This window comes from Pteropus medius, unplaced genomic scaffold (assembly GCF_902729225.1).
Source record: "Pteropus medius unplaced genomic scaffold, Ma_sr-lr_union100, whole genome shotgun sequence".
Taxonomy (NCBI): domain Eukaryota; kingdom Metazoa; phylum Chordata; class Mammalia; order Chiroptera; family Pteropodidae; genus Pteropus; species Pteropus medius.
This window is the reverse complement of record NW_024351073.1, coordinates 4,879,222-4,903,398: the sequence shown is the minus strand read 5'-3', so window position 1 is coordinate 4,903,398 and position 24,177 is coordinate 4,879,222. Positions and strand designations below refer to the sequence as shown.

Sequence of the window (24,177 nt, the reverse complement as noted above, 5' to 3'; positions counted from 1 at the left end):
CATTGTTTTGAATACTGTAGCTTTGTAGTTTTGAAGCCAAGAAGTGTGATACCTATAGTTGTTTTTCTGGCTCAAGATTTCTTTGGCTATGTTGAATCTTTGTGATTTCATATGAATTTTTGGATTGTATTTCTATTTCTGTGAAAAATGCCGTTGAAATTTTGATAGGTATTGCATTGAATCTATAGATCACCTTAAGTATTATGAACATTTTAACATTATTAATTTCCAACCCATGAATATAGGTTATCTTTCCATTTATTTGTGTCTTGAATTTATTTCATCAATGTGTTATAGTTTTTGATGTGCAGATATTTTGCCTCCTTAGTTTACTTTAGTCCTAAATTTTTTATTATTTCTGTTGCTATTATAATTGGCATTGTTTTCTTAATTTCTTTATTAGTTCATTGTTAGTGCGTTAAAACATAACTGATTTTTATGTGTTGATTTTGTATCCTGCAAGTTACTTCAGTTTGTTTTTCAGTTTAACAGGTTTTTGTTGTCGTTGTTGTTGTTCAGGTCTTTAGAGTTTTCTATATATGAGATCATGTCATCTGCAAACAGAGATAATTTCACTTCTTCCTTTATAATTTGGATACCTTTTCTTTCTTTTTCTTGCCACTTGCTCTGTCTAGGACTTCCAGTACTATGCTGAATAGAAGTGGTGAGAGTGGGCATCCTTACCTTATTTCTGATCTCAGAGGAATGGTGAAAAGCTGAAAGCTCTTAATCATACCATTGCATATAATGTTAGCTGCAGGGTTGTCATATGTGGCTTTTATTATGTTGAGTTACTGTCCTTTTATACCTAACTTGTTGAGAGTTTTATCATGAAAGGATACTGAATTTTTTCAAAATTTTATTACGCATCTACTGAGATTATCATAAAGGGAGCTACTGAATGAAAACAAGATGAGAAAGTCATTAGTCCTCTCAGTTTGTTCATTGGTCTACTCCAGTGGTTCTCAAAGTATGGTTCTTGGACTCACAGCATCAGCATCACCTGGAAACTTTTAGGAGTGTGAATACTTGGGCTCCACCTCAGACCTAATGAATCAGAAATTCAAATCACAGCTCAAGAGTGGAGCCTAGTCATCTGTGTTAACAAACCCTTTAGGCAATTCGATGCAGCTACAGTTTGAGAATCACTGGTCAGCTCTTACACTGAACGCACATTGATTGAACCCCTTCTGTGCTCTGGGTACTTGTCCTAGTCCTGGGATACAACAGTGAATGAGAATAATGAGAAACCTACTTTCACAGATCTTGCTCTTTGGGGGAGGATCTATAAACCAGCAAGCACATTAGAGTGTGAAGGCACAATGAGGTGATGGGAGGGAGAGGCGACACCTGGAGGGGAGTCCAGCCCTGGCTTCTGGAGGATGATAACACAGAAGCATGAGGAAGGGTCAGGAGTTAGCTAATTGAAGGTGGAGGTGATTGTGGTGGGGTGGGATGAGGTTAATTTCTAGCAGAGGCCGAATTGGTGGAAGGTAAAATGTGTTTCCAGAGAGGATAGCATATGGAAAGGCTCAGAGCTTTTACCAAATTAATATGTCATCTGGCAGGAGTCACCAGAAGCCAGATCAATGAGCCTTGTGAGCTATGTAAAGAGAAATGAGATTTTATCCTTAGGACAAGGGTGAACAGGAGTGACTAGGTCAGATATGCCTTTAGAAAGTTCACTCTGGCTTTAATTTTGAGAATAGATTACAGGAGGGCAAAACAAGTTATAGTTGTTGCTGCAATCCAGGTAAGACATTATCCTGGTTTAAATTTAGGATAGTGGTAATGGGAATGGAGAGACGTGGCCCCAGGAGCTATTCTAGAAATAAAATCAATAGGACTTAATGCTTTATTAGACATGGAGGAGTGCAAAAGTAGGATAAGAGGTCAGATGTCTAGCTTGGGCAGCTGGGCAGATGGAGGTGTCATTTGCTGTGATATGGAAGATGATAAGAGGAACAGACTTGGGGAGGAAGGTGATTTGAGTTGTGAATGTAAATAGGACATATCTGTATGTCTAAAATATGAAGGAGCATTTGAAGATACTTCTTTTATTCACCTAACTACATCTGATCTGCTCAGTGGTTCTGTTAACTGAAGGGAAATACGGATTGTGTATGAATATGAAGAAGTGAAACTGTGTATCCATGGATTCATTCCCTTCTTAGCAGAAAATTCAAAGAATAACTCTGCTATCATTTTGTGCTAAAAGACTATTTCTCTTTTCAGATTCATATATCCTTATTTAGTCATCTTGATAGTCCTTCTTTCAATTAGCAGAATTACAAATTTTGAAAATTAAATGTTTAAAAAATGGATTTTAAAATACCCACCTATTTCAAGTTCCGTTAACTACCAATGGAATTTCAAACACACTTCAATTTATGTTGCAAAACACTTGGGTGCTGACCACTAGGTTTTTTTCTTTCTATTTTTCTGCTTGTAACCTAGGACTGATATTTACATGGAAAGTGGAGTGAGTAAATTCTTTCTGGTTTCTCTTCCTTTCCACCAGGATGCCATTAACATCACTTTTTCAAGGCTCTAGCCAGAGAGATCATCAGAGATCCAGCAGCCTCGGAGACATTAAGGAGAGTCAGTGCTCTGGATATTTCTGTCAAGGGAACTTCGTCTCTGTGCTTTCTTCTTTGTGTTTGGGAAAGCTGCTATTCCTAGACCCAGCTTAGGACACACAGAGAGGGGCTTCAGTTTCCACTTTCACCTTTCCACTAAGTGTGGTATTCCCAGCCTCCCTGTGCAACTGACACAAAAACCACTGCTTCACAGTGGTGGAATGGGAAATTCTCATGTGTCACCTGGTCTGTTTTCCCATCCATCCTTCTCTCCTCCAGAGAGAAAATGGTATTTGGCAGGGCTGGGATTTCCTCTGCTTCCCTCAAGTACCCACTGCTTTTTGGGAGCATGACATGAATCTCATGTCAGTCATGGATGATTTTGTTCTGGCTCCATGTGCACTGCATTTATTAGAAATATCTCAAATGTCTTCTCTAGCTTTCAAATTGTTGCATCCTGCCTGCCGCTCCCCCGGTCCCCCCGCTGCCCCGGAGTTAATATACCCTTGTTTTAGATAGGCTTGTGAAGAGAGAGCCAGAGACTGTGCTCAAATTGATATCTTGCCTAGTGATTTGTAAAGAAATATAATAATGTAGATGAAACAATGAAATTTAAAGTTAGAAAGATCACTTAGACTTTTTTGGGAGTAGGTTTTGGATATGGGTTGAGGGGAAGGCATGGTAAAGAGAGGCTGGTGTTGTCCAAGGCAGTGTCAATAGGTATAGAATAGAGTAGGGAGTGATTTAAAAACATACATAGAAGATAAAATAGACCACTTCTTTAAGAATTAGATGTTAGGAGTGATAAGAGAGGAATGAACTTCAGATGGCCCTAACATTTTAGGTCATAGAGTCATAGGTTTATAGGGTCCGACTGAGATGGGGAAATACTGGTGGAAGACCAGGTCTGAAGGAGACTTGTTGAATTTAAGATACTTCATAGGCATTTAAGTGGAGATATTCTGACTGTGAACTCAGTTTGGCTCCCAACTGGTTCTATGGCCTTCTAGCCAGCATCTTGGCTAGTTCTTGGGATTCACTTCAACTCATCTATCTCTAGCTTCCTAGAATCTTTCTGTATTATTTTCTTGGGATTGGGATTTGGACACAGAACCCTTCTCCACTTCTTAACTAAAAGGCCCTTGACTACTTACTTAGCTTCTAGGTCTTTCTTGCAGAGCCACATTCCTCCACAAATGCTTCTTGGGCATCTTTGGAGAAGTAAGCAATGGTATGGACCAGAGTAAGAGAGTCTGGCAATCAAATTGGGAGTGTTTTGGACTGTATGTCTAGCTAAAGCTTTTCCAACTATGGTTAAATATAATTAAAAGAGAAATGCGACTTCCATTATTTTTGATTTTATTCATTGCAGATATAGAATATTTCACTTATGTTATAGGTTTAACAGACATCTGTAGGCTGCCCTGAACACTTAACTATAACATATCTGTGAGAAAATATTCCACATTTCAATGAAATTTTGAGGAAAAGTGTGTTTCTAAAACATAAACTACTTGTACAATGGAACAAAAAATAAATCTTTTCCACTTAACTTTTGGGTGCAGGTCTTAATACACTTTATTATTTTTCATACTGAAGCTTCATAAACATAGTATTGACTCAGCCATTCAACAGTAATTTTCTTTTTTCCTTTTTAATCATAAAGTGTTATCATCCAAGCAATAATCAAAACATATCTGACAAGTCCGATTATGACCAGATCTCATCTTGACAACTAAATTGACTTTCCCTATAAACATAGTCAGATAGAATTCACTTGGAATAATAAATCAAGGTTATGTCACAAACAACTCCAGAATGTGGTAGGCATTTGAGGCTATGCTCAGCTATGCTATCATTTTGCTGGTCTTAGCTGGCCTCGTTCAGATGCCTTTGGTCAGCATCTCTGGTGAGTTGGCTGGGGCTAGCTGACTTATGAGAGCTTAATCAGGTCCAACTGGAAAGAATGGTGCCTCTTACTATATGGCAGACATTTTCAAGCAGACCAGAAAATGTGATGGCAGTAGCAGCAGTCATAAGAGAATTAAGAAAGTAAGCCCAACATTTTTTTTTGGCTAATGTCTCATTGGTCATTTTAAGTCAATGGTCACCCCAAACCCTATATTTAAGGAGTAGAGAAATAGATTCTACTTTTTCATGGGACTGTCTACAGGATAATATTGCAAAGCTGTGGATGGAGAAAACTGAAGAACTTGGTGGCCATTTTTACATTCTGCATCACCCCCACTATTGGGTCTCAAAAGGAAACAAATGATTAAATATTAAAGCTTCTAGAATGTTATAACTAAATGAGACTTATGTTTCAAAGTTGTTCATAATTTTATTTAATGGTATATGTTACAGGAAAAATATCATATTTACTTTCAGTTGAACTTTTATTTAATCTACATTTTTATATAATTCCCAGGTTCAAGTTTTGGCATTTACTACAGAGTGTTGTTTTTATTTGTATATTGATTTCAAAAAAATATATATAGTATTTCTCCTGTAATCTCACAGTGGGAGAGATGATGTGAAACAGTGTCATTAAGAATGCCAGATTTTCTTCCTCAATAACTGGATGATTGAGTGTTAAGTGGTAACTCCTGTGCTTGGGTATTATTCTTCCTAGTCCTCCTCCTTGAGAACTTTAATTACCTTCTCCTTCCACATGATGTCTCTGTTTAGACAGAGTGAAAGAGCTTGAAGGGGCTTTCGAGATCATCTTCCACCTAAACCCCTCTTTTTATCTGTCAAGAAATAGACCCTGAAAATTCCTGTTACTTGCCCAAGGTCACACAACCAATTAATGGTACAAGTGGCTGCAATGGCCAGGGCCTTCGATTCCCAGTTTTAATAATACTTTTCCCACTATTCACTTACTGGTTCCCCTTTAATTCTCTTAAAGAGAGCCAAGAGATTGCATCTAGTTTCTCTTTCAGATTACAACCATTAACGCTTTCTAAAATAAGCAGTAGGCCATTTCCCCTTAGCCTCTTCTCCAGTCTTCCCATTCTGTCAGAGTTTAGCTTTTCTTCACACTGGTACTGAGATGTCCCCGGTGGGAACAAATCAGATCTGCCATTTTCAGCCAGACAGTATCTGCATTTGTTTCAACAACTACTAAATAGTTGTTAAGAGTACATATAGCACAATTCCAAATTTCTGAAAACATACTTGTAAAAATACCCCTTGTTTATAAAACCTTGAACACAACCCCCTAACATATTTTTTCGGTCAAATATTAAAGGAATTAATTATTCCTTTAAAATAATTGGGAGTCGCAGCACCAGAATGCTTCTTCTAAATACGAAAAGTTTACAACCTTTGTTGGACAATTTTATTTTTGTGACTTGATTTTTGCCACGTTCAAATTTAAATCAAATGGCAGAAATTGATGAAGATGAATACTGTGTTTCACACGTTATTTACGTGCAGCCCCCTTAGCCCTCTGAGAACCTTAGCCCTCTGGACATGGCCTTGTCAAATAACTGACTCTTCCAATGGTGATTTCAGGAGGCTTTCCGGGAGGAGCAGCTCATCAACCGGCTGATGCGGCAATCCCAGCAGGAGCGCAGGATCGCCGTGCAGCTCATGCACGTCCGGCATGAAAAGGAAGTTTTATGGCAAAACAGAATTTTCAGAGAAAAACAATATGAAGAAAGACGACTCAAAGATTTCCAGGATGCTCTTGATCGAGAAGCGGTAAACAATATCTCCCTTAAAACAATCTTTCTAAGGTGACTTTTGATCCTTCTACCAAGTCAAGGTAAACAAATCTGTCTTTAGTTGCCAATCACTGAATAAAAATTAATGTTTTATATGGTCTCTCTCTGCTATCTCCCCATTTTTGTTTTTGTGTAACTACACTGACAGCACACACAGCATCCTGTACACTCTCCCTTTAGCTGATTTTACAAATATTCAGCTCTCACCTCCAGTCCTTGTGTCTGCATGAATATTGATCTCAGTGTCTTCTTCAAGAACTGAATTATCTGGATAATTGTTTCATTCCTCTTTTTTTGATAAGAGTAAAGTTGAATGGATTGAGTGCCATTTGCTTACATTAAATATGTTGTATTAAGCTAATCTTTCGAAGTGCTTATTTGACAAATACATTTGCTTCGCAAGCCCAGTTAATTAAGCGCAGAGTAGTACAGCATTTATAACAGGGCTGGCCTCATTGTGGTGAGAAGCGTTCCCTGTTCTTTCTTTAACTGGGCTCGAATTGACTTCTGAGAGTTGAGACACTCAGGCCTGCTAGAGCCTCAGAGACCAGAACTGAGAGGTTCTGAAGCACCTGGAAACAGCTACATCCTTACTTCTCACGTGATTACCTTTCTCTAAAACTGAGGTATCTGGCTCCCTGGCACCCCTCCCTCTGAGATGGCTGATTTCACGGTTTGAATTTATCACCTCCTCAGCAGTGGCTGGTGCGTAAATAGGAACCAAATAAATAAATATTGAATTGAGTTTGTCAGAACAACACCATCACCTTTTCTTTCCAGTATCATTCACTAAATAAGCAAAATATATTTTATTCTCCATAGCATTATCATACTACTGCTTCGTTTTTGTGAAGAAGAGAGAAATTTTCGAAATCGTTGTTTTAATTGTTATCGTTCTTAAAGTTTTGTTATTGTTTGTGGTGGGAGAAGAAGGAGAATTCTAGAAGGACTTTTAAATTTATTAAAAATTTTAGAGTCTGTTAATGATGCTCACAGGCTATTAGTAGCATCTCATGTTATTAATACTAATAGTATCGACCGGTGATTACATGGTCACTTCCTGTTGACAACACTCTCGTGGTTTTCCTCCTGTTTTCTTTGGCCGTCTCCCCTCAGCCTTCTTTGTAGTCATATTCTCCTGTTAATACCAATGCATTTGTTGTTTGTGTTCCTTAAAGCTCAGTCCTGGGCCTCCTTCTTCTCTCTCGATGTTATTTCCTCAGACAACCTCTTCAAAACCACAGAGTTATAATGACTGCACTAGACTTCTGACTCATGCTTTTATGTCTCCGTCCTCTGAGCCGTAGATTCATATGTCCAACTGTTTTCCCGACTTCTCCCTTCATAAATCTCAGAGACACCTCAAATTCCACGTTAAATAAAGCCAAACTATTGCCCCTTATCACCTGTCTTTTTCAAGTTTCCATGTCTCAACAAATGGCATCACTATGTATTCAGCTGTACAAGTCCGAAATCCCAGGGCCCACTTGAAGCCTGTTCCACTCACACTTCTCCATGTCTAAAGCATCACTAAGTCCTGTTGATTTCATGTAGCAAATAGCTCTTCAATGTGTCCGTTTTGCTCCATGTGTCCCCCACGCCCCAGTCTCCGCTGCTCCTGCTGCAGTGGTCTCCTTCATCTATCTTCCGTGCCTGTGAATTGGCAGTCGCAGTTGAGCTGTGCAAGAACATAACAGTCTATGTTTTTTAAATCAGCCTAAGCGGAACTCCAGCAACTCACCTCACCCACAGAAATGCACAGTGGCCCAGGTCACAGGGCCAAAGTCGTCGGGGAAACACCCCAGCGATCACAAGCCCAGTCCGCTGCCATTGAGACCTCAGCTATCCCAGCCCACATATTGCCGTCAGTGGCACACGCCTTTGAAGAGGCTGTTCCAGCACTCATGGGTCCTTCAGATGTCACCCTCTGAGGCTTTACTACCTCCCAGGAGCTACCAGGGAGTGGGCTACACATTTTTCTCTACCTCCTCCTCAGACCTCCCGCTTTGAGTCACCTAGATTAATTTGCCTTTGAATTTAGCCTTTTAATTGAGATGGAGCCTCTAACAGTTTTCAGCTTTTCCATCCTGCAGAGATGCCCTAACGCAGGAGTTCAAAAGACTTCTGATTACCTGTTAGAAATGAAGAAAAGGGAAAATTAGAGAGTACTTACACAATTTGCCCGCGCTACTCACATTTTCTCTAAACCATTCTCCACTCGGTAGCCAGAGGAATCTTGTTGACTCTTGGATTTGACGACTACTTTCATGCTAAAAAATCATCCATGGCTTCCTTTCCACCAGATTCCTCCGTCTGACTTGGTTCCCTCCATCCCCAGGACTCTAGCCACATTGATCTGCTCTCAGATCCTCGAACAACTTATTTCTTCTACCTTTCCCTTTCCCCCTCTTCCCACGTGCCTTTCTCCCGTTCAAAGTCATCTTTCAGAGCTCCAGGCACACGCCACTTCTTGTCTAGATCAGGCCCTCTGTTTCATACCCCACACTCCACAGCCTTTCCTGGTGATGCTTATCATAGTGTGCAATTACACATTTAAATGCGTGGCTCCCTGACTGCCTCCCCCACTGGACGAGAGCTCTATGAGAACTGGGACCATGTTGGCATCCGTTCACTACCATATCCCCAGGGCCTAGGCCAATGTCTGGAACGCTGAGAAAAAGAAAGAACTTGTGTTTTTCATCATCAGAAGTTTTTGTATTGTTTTGTTTTTAGATGAAATCTGCTAATCTCTTCAATTTGGAATCTATTAAGACAGTTCCTGATTTCAAATTCCTGTGCCACCTACTATTGTCACTAACAATAATCAAACAAATTAATATTTAACATGTTTTGAGCATTTACTTTGAGTCAAGCATTGAGGTGTGTTCATTACATGCATATATAACTCCTGCAATGGCCACTTCAGGTAGACACTATCCTTATCTATATTTACGCATAAAGAAAATGAAGCTTAGAAAACTCAAGCTCACACCACTTGTCAGTGGTATGACCTGGAGCCCAACAGGCTCCATCAGACTCCAGAGTCCGAGCTCATAACCGCTGAGATTTACTGCCTCCCGCAGACTTCCTTCTTCCTTTCCTTTTTTCTTTTTTTTAGGACTGCAACCCACTTTGCAGTGGAACAGGAAATTATGGTGGGTTTAGTGCAGAGTTGGGGGGTGAGTAGAGATAGAAGACTAGATAGCTACAAAAATGGAAGGAAGGCATGAGAAGAGGGAGGAAAGCTGCTCTGTTCCTTCTAGGGACATTTCACAGTTCCCTTTAAGGTTTTGGTTTCATCACATCCTAAATATTTCCACACGCTTCGCAGGTACTCTGTAGTAAACCAACCTCGTGACCCATTTTACTGTCACTCTCCATAAATTCTCATTGAACGACTCCTATTTTCTCAGATTCCTCTTTCCTCTGAACTCTTAACAGTTCGTGAAGCATGCCACAAAGCTTTGTACTTAAATTGTATGCTTTCTCCATAAAACAATTGTACAAAACAATAACAAATTCTGGTATATTTTCTGAACCTGCCCAATGAAGAGGATTGACCTTAGAGGTCACTTAGCCCACCTGCTTTCCCAGCAGCAATAAAACAAACAAAATAAAACAACACTAACAAAACAAATGAGCCATACCTTCAGTTCAATGGACAATATTAGTCCATTGTTGCAAATTTAGTCATTTGTGAATAGTATCATGTTAAATGTTTGCTCAGAGATGGTCTGGTTAGTTTTCCAGTTTATGCCAAATCTTGTTAATATCCCCACTTGGCACTAAGGAAATGGAGGCGCAGGGAGGCTCTGATTTGCCCAGGTACTCACAACTAGTACTTGAGTTCTACTCACATCCTGGGGCTCGAATTCCACCGCAGCTCCATCGAGGCCCAAGTTTACCTCCATTTTACACTCACTGGGTTTAATTATAGGAGGCAAGTCTTGTTTCTGGAGCATATTAGCACAGGATGGAATTTCTCAAGGAGCTGGTAAAGCCATGTGAAAAGCCATATGTGGTCATGCTGAATTTGACCTTTGTACTTTGTGTGAAGAAAGACTTTTCTACACAAAATAATAGTGCAAACCAAGGAGAGGGTGATGACAAACTGCTTAAGTATTTCATTACTTTCTGCAGAAATAGATGTCTCTATGAATAAATTTTATCAATTTATTGAGGCTGTATAATAGCAGAAGATTTTGTTGTCTCAGCACTTTTAACATTTGTTAGCAAATGTGTGATTTGCTCCGGCCAGTATAATGAGGGGATTACCAAAAATAAATCACTATTTTGGAACTCTCCCACTAAAAGACAAAAGGCATTGGCCAGAGCAAATGTGTTAGGTTAAGGCTCCTAGAATGTGTATGAAGAGGCCATCTGTGCGTGGGGGTCCAGCACAGACTTGCCTGTTTCTCTGTGATCCCTGACTCTGACTATCTGAAACCGTGAAATTAGGACTTCTTTTAAAACACTTAAGATTCAGTTTATCATTAATCCACAATGGGCTTTCCCTGGTTAGGCCACTCTTCTCTGTACTATGTTTTGCCGATAAGATAAGCTTATAGGGGAATATTTCCAATATTGTCTTTGCTGTCATACACAGTACTTAATGTATTAAGGAGAAAGTGCTCTTTTATTTATCTTTTCCCAGTGTAAACAGAGGTTTCATTCTATTTAGAGATATTTTGGTTATTGAAATGAAGACATTATTTTCATTTGAATCATGGCACAATTACGGTGACTTAAAAAATGTCTTTGCTATCTTAGGCTTTGGCAAAACAAGCCAAGATTGATTTTGAAGAGCAAGCCATCAGAGAGAAGGCAATTCATGAGCAGATTGCTGTGGAAAGAGCTCAAGCCCGTTACAAAAAGCATTATTTAATATGTGCAGAAATTTTGGATCAAATACTTGATTTGTCCACTAAAGTGGCAGACTATCGAATGTTGACAAATAAGTAAGTATTGTTTTTTTATAATTAATGTAATAGAGATACCACATAGAATGAGGAAGGATAAGATTATAAAGTGGACACAAGGTTAATAATTGAAGGGAGACAAAAATGTTTCACGAAAGGAAAACTAAGGAGGATCCAGAGTACCTCAATCACTGACCTAACTCACCCACCGAGTAGCCTTATTTAATGTGTATTTATGTGTCTTTTAACATTTAAATTCTATATCTAAATTCTCTATAATTTACTAAGACAGCTAAGATCATTTATCTGAAACACTTCCTAGAAGACTGGAATTATTTAAAGATTATCTTACTAATTAATGCTATTTATTTTTATTGTACCTTGTTTCTAAAAAGAATCAAAGTATTAGTAAGAAAATATTCAGTGAAACAAAAATTTTAAGAATATACCAAAATAAAAACAAAGGAAAATTCAAATTAAAGTAGAAAGTTAACAAGGGAATTTGTCTATTCTAAGTACCTCACGTAAGTGGAATCGTACAGTATTCTTCTGTGTCTGGCTTATTTCATCTAGTGTAATGTCTTCAAAGTTCATCTATGTTTAGCCTGTGTCAGAATGAAATACTACTTTTTAAGTTGTAATTTCAAGCTCTAGTCTATTTTTAGAGAAATGCATCTGAACCACATCAGTCTCTTTTATTCCTTTGCACATTTTGTTCCTTTTGGAACAGTTTTACTATTACTCTGTCTGGTTACCTCCTAGTCATTCATCATACTTAAATAGAAATAATTACTGAAAAATAATTTTAAAGTTTACCAAATGTACTATAACAATAAGACTACCATCCATTGGATTTTCTGTTGCAAATTATTTGCAGACATGTAAACCATTTTGTCATCTTAAAGGAGTCTTGGAAAGTGTTCAGTCTGTTCATTTTGCGTAGAAGAACACTAATACTAGAGCATTTAAATAACTTCCTAATGTTGCTCAGCTATTTAACATCACAGCGGGGAATCCAAAAACCCAAGCATTATGATAGTGCTAATTATTTTTAGATGCATTGCTCTGTCAGTGCATAGTCGATAACGAAGTTGGAAGTGGCTTTAAGTAGCATTCATTCATTTAAACCTGCTAAGTTCTAGACATTTTATTAGTCATCAGAAATATAAAAGCAAGTAGAATTCCTAGTCTCAAACAGCAGACTTGCAGAATGAGTAAGAATAGAAAGACTAAGGTTTAAGACTCAGGTATATTTGACTAACCATTGATTTACCTCTACCTTTTTTTATTATTATTTTTCCTGTAGTCTGATTCCACATAAGCTGATGCATAATTGGAAGGAACTCTTTCTAAATGGAAAGCCCATTTATGAGCAAGCCTCTATTAAGCATCTATCAGCTAAGCCCTCTGCAGAACAACGTGTAGAACTGGAAAAAAGGGACTTGCTAGATAACGGTGATTATGAGGAATATAAGGTACAAACTAATATGTAATAATCAGAGAGAATTCAACATAATAAATGGTGTTTTTTAATGCTAATTTTGTGATATTATTTTATTTTATTTCTATTAATGAAATGGGCATTTTGTGTTTGCATTTCCCTTGGTTTAATTTGTATTTATAGTACTCTTTTTTAAATGCCTAACTATTCATAGTCTATTACTATAACTATTCATAGTCTATCTGTTACTTCCAGTAATATTAGAAGAGTTACCTGAAAAAAAAATCAAATGTAATACTTTGGGCAGATAGATTTCAAAATTTAAAAAATATTTTAAATTTATTCATTAGCAGTTTTCTTTGTATGAGTTGTCTTGTCCTTGTTAAAGGTATTTTTTAAAATTTTTTTGTTAATAGTATATCATTTTTGGAGGCAAATGGAAGAGGAAGAGGCCTGAGCTTTATGAGTTGTATAGATTCCAACAAAATTTTATTCAGAGATTAAAAAAAAAAGGTATCGGGTAACAATTTTGCTTCTTAGAAGAGCTGCTGAAAAGCTTTTGGGGTTAGACAGACCCCAGAATATCTTATCTGGCTTAAGTGGTCTTTCACAGGGTGTAGAGGGACAACACAACCTGGTTTAGAGGTCTCATTATCGGCACTGCCAGCTGCTAGCAGTGCAAGATCTTAGGCAGCCAGTCTCGTAAGTGCTGAGAGACTCAGTTTCCCATTCATCAGCCTTATTTTGTTGTTGTGAAACTTAAGGAAATATGTATTACACGGTAAGCCAAGTGCACTCACTGCACTCACTGCATGTTGGATGCAAATAATACATGTCGTTTCTTTCCTCACCGTCCTGCTCTCTCCACCCCACTTTGTCTCACCTTTAGGAGAAAAGAGGTAAAATTAATAGCTGTTGGATAGAAGTTCTGGGGAGATCAACAGCAATGGAATAAAGAACGAGGCTTTTTTATTATTAGAAATATTGAATGAGATTTAGAAGGGTAGTGAGTGCAACATGGAAAAAAAAAAGAGAAGGAAAGCTGATTTGGCCCAATCGTTTGCTGATATTTAGCAAACACTCAATAAATGTTTGTTGAAAGGATGCGTGAATAAAATAACGAATGATAATGAACAGAGCAAAGTGTAAAATAGCACGAATATGTAACCATTGAAAGAAGATAAGCTTATGAAAAAAGATAGGGAAAGCAAATGAGATTGTGAGAAACTAAATGTACACTGTGTTTTAACTGGATGAATCTGTATTTGTATTACTAAAAAAAAATATTATTTATTAAGGATTGACTAGAATCTTACAGGATTATGTGTATATTTATTTTGTTTGGTTGTAGATTTTAGTAGATCTAGTGTGTCAACCTAAAGTCTAATGCTTCATAATAAAATTCTCCACAGTATCCAGCGAGGTAAAGCTATTTCTTTCCATTGTAAGTAAAAGTCGTTTTATTTGACAGATTTTGCTGATTCATGGAATATTGATTTCTAAGTTATTTCTCAAACATCTCTATCTACTCTATTCTTGTTGCTCATAAATAGGAGACCTGGTAGTCTGCAGCCTAGCAAAGATTTGTCTTTTTAACTTTTTTTCTTGTTTGGGAAATTGTTACCACCGGAACATGCTTGTCTTACCCACATCCTGAAGCAGCTGGTACATTTCTTTTGCAGGAAATTGTAAACTTTCGTTAGGAGTATGTGAACGTCTGGCAGTGCAGTTTATTTTGTTTATATAGCCTTTCCTGTTTTTCTAGAAGTGAAAATTACCTGAGGATTTCTGATTTACACTCTGCTCCTTTTGACTACATGATAGAAAATATACCACACACAGATGTTAGGAGATATGTACTGTAAACTATCCAATTTTTCATTCCCTTATTGCTAGAGTTTTTTTTTTTTAATCTCTTCAGGATCTTGTTAAGTGTTCCTGCAATGCAAGTAAAAAATAAATGTTTGAACTTGTAAAATATATTATCTGGCTTAAGTGGTCTTTCACAGGATGTGGAGGGACAACACAACATGGTTTAGCTAAAGGAAACAGTTGTCCATTTTTCTCATTGCTAAATTTGCCCAACATTTTTAATCCTTCAACTAAATGCATAACTTGCTAATTAATCTTCAGAAGTTTTACATCCTTAGCATACTTTATTGATGCCCATAAATACCATTTTTAAAGAACCGATACCTCCTGGATTTGAGCCTATACTTTTAAAGCTCTATTAAACTATCATTCTTAACATTTTTAATTTTTACACCTAGAAATTGGTATAAAACAAATTTTTACTGATGTATATATCAGATGTAGCTGATGAATATTTGACTCTTATTTCTTAACATTATTTTCTAAATCATCACATGCTATGTATAGAATGGCTGCATGTGAGGTGCTTCAGTTCAGGAGTGGTATAGCCAGAAATATCATTCATTACTCCTAGGCAGGAGGCAGGAACAGCAACATGGAACAGGTAGGATCCCACTGGGATTCCCAGGCAACAGCCATAGGATAACAATGAGTTATGTAATAGACAGGCATTGGCTTCGAGCCAGAACAGTCTGCAGCTCAGCATGGAGGTGAAGGAAAGTTAACTTCTGCCTTTCCCTGGTTGCTGTGTACTACGTTTATACTTCTTGGCAACAGATATGTGGCCCAGACTGAGCACTGTAGCTCAGAAGCATGTAGAGGCATACCTTCTCTCTGGAGGTACAGCTAAACCGCCAACATCAGTGAGAGGTGTACATCCCATGCCTGCAGCTCCTCTGAAATCTAAAGGCTGGACTGTCTGGTAGAAAGGTGTGGCCAGGTAGTTAACCATACCGTGACCTGACTGGAGGTCACGTGACTTAGAAAGGCTACCAAGCTCACTTAGCAGAGCCAGTTCATCTTTTCAAGTTGTTCTGAGACCTTTAAACTGGGCTCCAATACAGATCCCAACCCATGATAGCTCCTGGATGAGAAGTCAGAATTTAGTTACACATCAGCTAACTGCCTTCTCCTCTTTTCCTCCTTGTTAAGGGAAGGACAGGACAGTATTCATTCTTCTCACTGGAACCTTGCTATCAAACAGGGCCCATACAATGGTCAAGAAGCCCACCAGAGCTGCCAGGTTACGTGAGATAAACTTTCTATCAGTTAAGATACCCAACCACCCTTTCAATTACCATGTATTGAGCCTATACTATTGATTGATTTATTAATGTAATCAATTCATATTGAGTGCCAGCTATGTGCCAGCACTGTTCTAGGTATTGGGGATATAAAGCTGATTAAGATGGAGATCCTTCCTGCACGGTGCCCACAGTTTAGTGAGGGTGAGAGAGAAACCATTGCAGAGCATGATGTTAAATGTGGACAAGCACAGGAGGTCATGGGGACCCACTGGAAGAGGTGAATTTCCAGCTGAGTTTAGTATGCATAGGCATTAGTTGGTTTAAATGTATTAACTCAAAACTAAGTTATGTATTATTAACCCTATGAACTATGAGCTTATTTTTATACTCTCCCTAACTTTGTATTTTTTTTTCCACGACTTCATTTAATTTCAAACATGTAGACCAAACGAAGCTCAGGAAGTATATTTTGAGTATCTAAGAGTCACCTACCTCATCAAAATATTTTAGTAACTGCTGAACATATCAATCTTGGGCATATTTTAAAAATGTTAAAGGGAAATATGTGGTTGTCCAACAAATTAGAATATTATAAATAGGAGATTGGGTTGTTCCTGGTTAAGACATCATTTTCTGCCCAAATTATCTCATCTCTCATTTACTAAATTTTCCTTAGGATACAATTTAACTGTTAATGGGTCTATTTTCCAAAAGGCCTGAAGTTTCGCTGCATTTTGAATAAGTATACCTGATATTATTTGATGAGTTTTTAGTGATTTATGAAACAAAATTTAAAACAGTAATTGTACAAGAAATTATTTTCTAAGATACTATAAAATAAGCAACCCATAACTCAGATCTAAAAGAAATCACACAATAAGATATAAAGATGTAAAAAAACTGTATCTTTATTATCAATTATGAGAAATTGCACCTGGAATTATATTATTATTTTAAAAATATACTTTGATAAATAAATACCCACTTAGTAACTTTCTAGGTCGAGTCGCTGTTAGTATAAAGTTAAGGATTTACTCTCCTATTTGCAGATATCTAAGGGATGATTCCAAAATGGTGCTTAGATACAAAAATACCCTTTATTTTTTGTTTTTAAGAGAGTGGATTGAGAACAGATTGTGAAATTAATTTATGGGTCACAATCATCACTTAATTTTTAAAAATAGAAACACAACAAAATAAATATGATGCAATGCAGTACAATAGAAAATAAAGCACATCACCAGTAGTAAGGATAAGTATTTCATAAAGCCTTTTTTCTGTTTTATATACAACCGCACACAAATACTGGGTAACAATATAAAATATATTTTTTATGGAAAGTCCTGGCCAAAAATATTTGAAAGCCACCATCTTAGAAGATGCAGAACAAGTGGTAATTGTGCTCCAAGAGAGGCTGGGCAGGTCAAAAAGTGCTCACAGAGGTTCACACCAATAAAAAATGGAAAACGTTGATGAAGTGGAAGCCTTGAATAGCTAAAGAAAAGTCCATCATGAAGAACATAAATAGAACGTCCCCTGGAATTTGAGAATTGGTAATAGCTACTACGACCCCTGAAGCTGCAACTACAAACCTTAGTTGTATTTCAGGTATGGCAGACTTTCTTCTCTTTCTCACTTCGTGCCGTGGTGTGCCAAGAAAAGCCAGTCACAGTGGATGCAGAATTAGGCAGCTTGCATGTCTTGGTAGGGCAGTGTTGTGGTGTACTCTAAAAGGGGCATAGCCTCATTTTGTGGAGTCACTACATGTGGTGTTTCTTGAAGTCAGTTTATCAGAAGCTTCTACTCTAAGTTCTTAGGCCATTGTACCAAGGTAATCTGTCTGTCATTGGGTTTTATTACATATAGGTTAAAAGATTGTATTTCAAGGAACTCCAAGGAAACTATGCTGTCAAAAACAGCATAAGCGTAGTATCTCCCTCGGAAGTTATGTTGGTAAATCTTAGCCATCTGTGAGGACACTGGATTGTGTGTACTTTCAGACAAGCATCACCGCTCTACAAAAGCCACATTCAAATGTCACTACTAAATATCATTGGCATAACACATTGTGGGTTGTTAGTTGAATATTGTGTTAGTGACACTCGTATTTTATGGACTGATGATTCTCTTCCAAGGCCCAGATTGATCAAAGTGAACCATGTCTCCCCTCTCTTTAAAAGGGTAGGTGAAGAAGTCCTTTTCTCAAAGTGGGTCTTTACATAGGGGAAGAAATGAGAATGAGGTATATTTGCTTTGGTCCAAAGGTAATCACTTTTAGAGAAGTAAACAAAATATGTAGAGAAAATCAAGCAGCTTCACCAGCATCATCGTCCAACCACTTGGGCAATGTTACGATCAAGGAGAGTATCTAGTGAACTGAACACACAGAAGATCTTGGGTGTGCCCTTTAAGTGTACACTTCAGTCCACATTCAAGCACATGGTTCCCAAGAAAGTGCTACCTGTAAATGCTCATGATGCTTTTAGCCATGGTTAATAACTAGTGGACCAAGGATACTGACTTAGGAAACAAAAAAGACATAACAGACTGGAAGTAACCAGAATCAGAAGTCTAGGTAACCTTGAGGTACCCACAACACCATGCAGAGAACCATTGGATCCAGGCTGGTAAGCAGTGTTAGGTCCATGTAATCTGAAAACAGGAAAAAAAAAAAAGAGTGGGGGTGGGGATAATCATCCCAGGAATTTAGAATTCAATTTTTTGAAAGGTCCATGTAGGCAATTAATAAAAATATTACTAGAAAATAGGTTGTGACTTTTAACCCAAGGCAGAGGCTGTTTATTACTCTGTTGTAGTTTCCTAATCTCGTATGTGTAGGTAGATGAGGAGTTGGTAGATCTTGAGTCTTGTACTTACAGTTTCTCAAAAATACATACTGATGATATTTATATAGTCACAATAAAAATAAAAGATCTTAATAATTACTTATATATGCATGTAAGTTGACATTAATTAGTGCTAGTACCAAGGAGCACATCTATACACATAAAAAATGTGTCTTACTAAAGCAATAGTTTATACCAGGTGATTCTTACCTGGCATTGCCCACTCTGGCCATGAGACTTCTGAAACTGATAGTCACATGTCTGTTTATAACAATACCTGAAAGAGTAACAGCTAGATGTTTTATTATTTAATTTTTCTTTAGTATGATTTTATTGTTTAATTATATATATCAAGCTGTATAAAATAGGGATCTGGTAAAAATTTTTGGTTCTTCTTCACTAATGAACTAGAAAATCTCTTTAGTTACACTAGTTGTAGTTAAAATAGTAATCTTCATTATGGTCTGAATTTCTCTCTTTTTCCAGTTCTGACCTCCTCTTCACTTATCATGTTCTTGTTTCAACGTGAGGTGTTTACCTTGACTTACAGTTTATCCTTGGTCTTAACCTGTGTTTTTAAGGTGGTTCTGAAAAATGTGTCCTTCCAAATCTTTGACCAGCTTATCTCCACAGGTCAGGCCTCAATCCTTTTCCTAGCTTAAGCATTCAGTTCTCTTCATGGTCAACATTCTAACCCATTGTGTTTGGTCACATTCTACAACTAATTCAGTGATGGAAGAGGCTTTATTCTGCCTGCATCGTGAGGACGCATGCTTTTCTGATTGGGGCGCAAGCCGAATGTGGTCCTTCCAGAGATGTGGACACTCTCACCCTCCTTTGTGGTACTATCAGGTGATTCTCACAGCAGCCTGAGAACTTCTTAGTTAAGCTTTTAAAGTTGGCAGTCACATCTGCTACTGATATAGACATTTCATTCAAACTTTACAACAAGCCCAAGAAATAGATACTGTCATGCAAAGATGAGGGAATTGACCTGAGTACAATGCAAATAAGCAGTAGAGCTATCATGGGAACACAAGTTATCTGATTTAAGTCACAGACTGTCTTCTTTAGAATGGGTTAAATCATGGCAGGGCTCAAAATCATTAGAACATTGGAAAGTTGCCATTTAAACTCGGCCTTGGCCTTATAGCCTTTTTATATTTTAAGATAACATAAGTTCTCTGGTTTCTGTTGTTTTACTTGGTTAGTTTCTGATTGGTCACATTACATAAATTAATTATCACTTGTCTAATTAGAAGTATAAACAATTCCGATAAATGAAAGCAGAGGCAAGTAAGCAATTATAATGCAATCAATAATCATTTAAATCTTTTCAGTATTTAGCTAATTTTGAACAATGTATATAATTATTATGCACAGAAGTTTTTGAAAAACCAAAGACATTAAACTAAAGCAAAATAAATTTTACAAATAAAGGGTAGAAGTGACAGTCTAATATAATTATTTTATAGAGAACTAAATTTCACCAATTTAAAAAAACCTATTATGAATGCTTTGTGAGTTTTTTTTTTAATTTATTTTGAGCTTCAAAAGTATTTCCTTATCTCTTGTGTTGTCACATCAGACATTCTGGCACCAAACCAGACAAGCCATCTATAGCACTTATTGAATTTGACAATTTATGTTCTGAGCAAACATTTTTTTGGTCAAATATTGGATGAATATGAAAGAAAATGCAAGAATATAGGCATGTATTTATTTATAAATGGCATAGCATATGTAAATATATACACATTTATTTACACACATATATTTATACATGACAGCATATATATTTATGCTGTCATATAGAATATATGTATATACACATATATATCTTGACATATAGTCAAGATAAAGACATATACCTTCCTCCTTAGGAAAAAAATCTGACTTGAAGCTATACAGGCAATTTAGACTAACAGAAGTTGACCAGTGTTTCTTAAAGAAATATAATGTACTCTGCTTTTTTCATTCCCTTTTTGGTTTTCAAGAGAACGTATGTTGCTAGGAGAGCTCATTTTTTTCCCTCTATGGCTATTCCTCCTGCTATCTAAATTATTTGGAATAAGGAGACTAAGTTAAGATTTTGGGGCAAGCGATATAATAGAGGAAGTGCTAATAGAACTGATCATCTTTGATAAGATTTGGAGAAGACTTACATGATTTTAACAAAATCTGATAAGCTGATATGTCCTGGAATTCATAATTTTCTACACCACTGAAACAATACATCAGAGATTTTTGAAGTTTGAATAGTTTGATAAATAGGTTATATGTACTAATTCAAAATAATCTTAAATTATATAAAAAATAACATGTATTTCTACTCTTTGTGGTATATTGTGGATGGAATATCTATATTATGAAATTGTCACCTAATTATGTTACTAAATTTGTTTTGTATTTATCGAAGATAATTTTTCAAGATCTTCATGTGACTTCAGAAAAATACCATCTTACCTAATTTTTCAATCAATTTGTATATAAGCTAAATCCTAAATCTTATCTGTTTTATATATCTTAATTACTTTTATCATTAGAACATTGATATTATAACAACTATGGACACTTTAGAAAATACAATAAAGCAGTGTACTAATTTATTCTCCCACCAATATTGAATGAGAAGTATGACATCTTTCTATGTTAGGCAAATTTTTTTTATTTATGATGTGTCATTGTTTTATTTGGATATCTTTATTACTATTAATTTGAATATTCAAAAACCCATTGACTATTTTATTCTATTTAAGACTCTTAACTCTTTGTCAAGCATATATGTTGTAATCACTCTCCCTTTATTTTTAAATTGTGTGTGTGTATGCTTGTGTGCATGTTTGAGAATGTGCAAAATATTTTATTTTCATGTAATCACATTTATCAGCCTTTTCCTTTGTGGCTTTCATGCTTAAAAAAGTCGTCCTAGACCACATAAATATTCATGCAAATGTCGGTGTCTTCATGATTTCTTTGCTACATCTTTCATTAGTCTAATCCATTTTCATGAAAAATATACGGATATCTAACTTTATTTTTCTCAAATGTATGCCTAGTTATTCCAATACCAGTTATAAAATTATCTATTCTTTCTCTGATAATGTGAAATATAAATCTTATTAGGGCTAAGTTCTTACATATACTAGATCTGTTTCTAGAATTTATATTTTTGTGCACCGAATATTCTGTTTCAGCAACTCATTCTTTTCATTGCTGTCTTCTTGAATGCTTTAATATCTGGTAAGAAAACATTCCTTTATTACTTTCCTTCTTAGGTTTTTTTAAACGAATATTTTTATTCATTGTATTTCTTTTTCTGCTTTAGTTTCAGAATCATTTGTCATATCATCCTGCAGGAAAAAAATGAGACTAGAACTTTTGTTGTCATATTAAATCAGGTTAATTTGGAGAAGAATTAAATGATTTATAATTTGAACTTTTTTAACTTGCCTTTTATTCAAGTCATTTTTATTATGCTCAATATAATTTTGAGGCTTTCTATATAGAAACTATATATTTTCATCAATTCCAATGATTTGTATCAAAGCTCTTAATTGCAAGCAAAAAATTTGACTCTTGCTAAGTAAGCAGGAAAAAAAATTATTAGGTTATGTTGGGTAATTCAGTGAATCAGTAAGTGGGTTCTAGAACCAGGCTAACAGTTAAACTTTCAGGGAAGATGATAAGTACCATCGCAGCAAGGTCTGAGGAGGAAACTGTCCCCACCACGACCACCACCACCACTACAGAGCACTAGCAGTTCAGGTTGCAGCAGCGACCTCTGCACCAGGAACTCAACTCTGTAGCAGCCTCCATTACTTCTAGGCATGTTGCTACTGCTTTCTTTTTCCTCATTTGCATTGGCTAGAACCTTCAAAATAGTGTGACTACTAATGCTAATGATGAGCATCTTTGTCATATTCCTACCTTTAATGGAAAAATATATTTTTCATTTTTGCCCGCTATTACATATCGCTCCAGAAAGTAATAGAGAAGTCATCTTCAATTCATAGCATATTGAGAGATTTGTTTTGTTTTAATTTTACTTGTATTTTTTTCTCATCACAAATAAATTTTGAATTTTATCGGATGCTTCGTGGTCAAAATGGTCATATACTTTTTATTATTATTATTATTATTTTAGCCTACTAATGTGATATAATAATAGGTATTCTAGTATGTATCGTTTCCTATATTCATGAAATACCTCATTCATTCATGGTGAGACAATTTCAATATAGTATAGGCTATGAGCACATGTCCTGGAATCTGCCTACCTGGGCTCCAATCCAGGCTCTGTCATTGTTTTTTTGTTGTGACCACAGACAAGAAATTTAGCTTCCATAATACTCAGTTGTTTCTTCTACAAAATTGGAAAGATAATGCTACTTGTGTAAGAGTTCTATGAGAATCATGTAAGATAATTCATGAAAACGACAGTATATGGCACATAGTGTGTATAGTAAATGTCAATTCGTATCTTCATTTTCACTTAATATAATACCGATTTTGCTAATATTGTATGCATGACTCTTGCGAAATATTTCCAATTGAGATTGACTTGTAGTTCTCTTTTCGGATGCTATTTTTGTCAATTATCTTTGATACATTTTTGGTGTCAGGGTTATGTTAGTTTTGCCAGGTCAATTGGAAAGCTTTCTGTTTTCCTCCATACTTCAGAAGACTAAAAACATTTCAATTTATGTTTAATTAAGGAATGAAAATTTTTTTGTAAATCATCAGGGACTTCAAGTTTCCTAGGGATATGGTTCTTTGACAACTTCTATTTCTTTCATGGCTTTCATTTTTTCAAATAGGCCATTTAATTTTAACCATTTTTACTTTTCTAAAATATCATTTTTATATAAATTAAAATTTATTATAGTAGAGTTATACATAATATTTTTTAGTGTCCTTAAAATCTGTTATTACTTTCTTTCCTATTATGTTATAAAATTAATACTGTCTATTCTTCCCCTTTGTTCAAAAGTAGTAGTAATTTCATTATCATGATTAGAATGTTCAAGTTATAGAAATATATCAGTAAAAGGTATCTCAGTAGTTTTCTCTCTAATTTATCAGCTTCCATTTTTATGGGTTTCTTTTTCTTTGTTTCTTTTATTTATTTTTTATTTTTCCTATTTTAATGATTTGTTTATTAATTTCCCTTCTTTTTTATTTTCAGTCAGGGCATTTTTATGCTAAAGTACTATGTATTTTCCTCTCAGTACAGTTTGATCCCATTCTACGTTTTTAATAAATTTATTGTTTTAATGTTCTTTTTGGACATTTATACTTTTACTTTCCTCTTGAAGATTTATTCATAAAGAATAGTTTTTAGGGGGAGTGGGAAAAAAAAAGAATGATTTTAATTTTTAAGTATTTATATTTTTGATATCTTTCAAAAATCAATTTCTAGTTTCATTATACAAAAATCAATTTTTATTATGCAAAAATCAATTTCTAGTTTTATTTCCCTTTCCCTCTAATTGTTTAATCATTTCAGCAAGGAACCTAAAAACTCTGGGAGTCAAACGTAGTA

General features: G+C 36.0%; 1 protein-coding gene and 1 long non-coding RNA gene across 3 annotated transcripts in view; one reads left to right on the top strand and one right to left on the bottom strand.

Moving 5' to 3' along the window:
- LOC120586198 (sperm flagellar protein 2-like) overlaps positions 1 to 12,822 on the top strand; it is a 38,652-nt gene extending 25,830 nt beyond the window's left edge. Inside the window, exons 8-10 of the mRNA XM_039842678.1 lie at positions 6,096 to 6,284; positions 11,078 to 11,265; positions 12,533 to 12,822. Coding sequence (XP_039698612.1) covers positions 6,096 to 6,284; positions 11,078 to 11,265; positions 12,533 to 12,719 — 564 coding nt within the window. The 3' untranslated portion in view covers positions 12,720 to 12,822. The remainder of the gene's footprint in view (positions 1 to 6,095; positions 6,285 to 11,077; positions 11,266 to 12,532) is intronic.
- Positions 7,172 to 10,321, bottom strand: LOC120586199 (uncharacterized). Of its 2 annotated transcripts, none has more exons than XR_005648633.1 (2): positions 10,230 to 10,321; positions 7,172 to 8,439 (listed from the first exon to the last, which is right to left on the bottom strand). It is a non-coding gene; the product is annotated as an uncharacterized LOC120586199 (long non-coding RNA). The 2 variants fall into 2 exon arrangements; XR_005648632.1 differs by having other exon boundaries at positions 10,165 to 10,263.
- Positions 12,823 to 24,177: the final 11,355 nt, after the last annotated feature.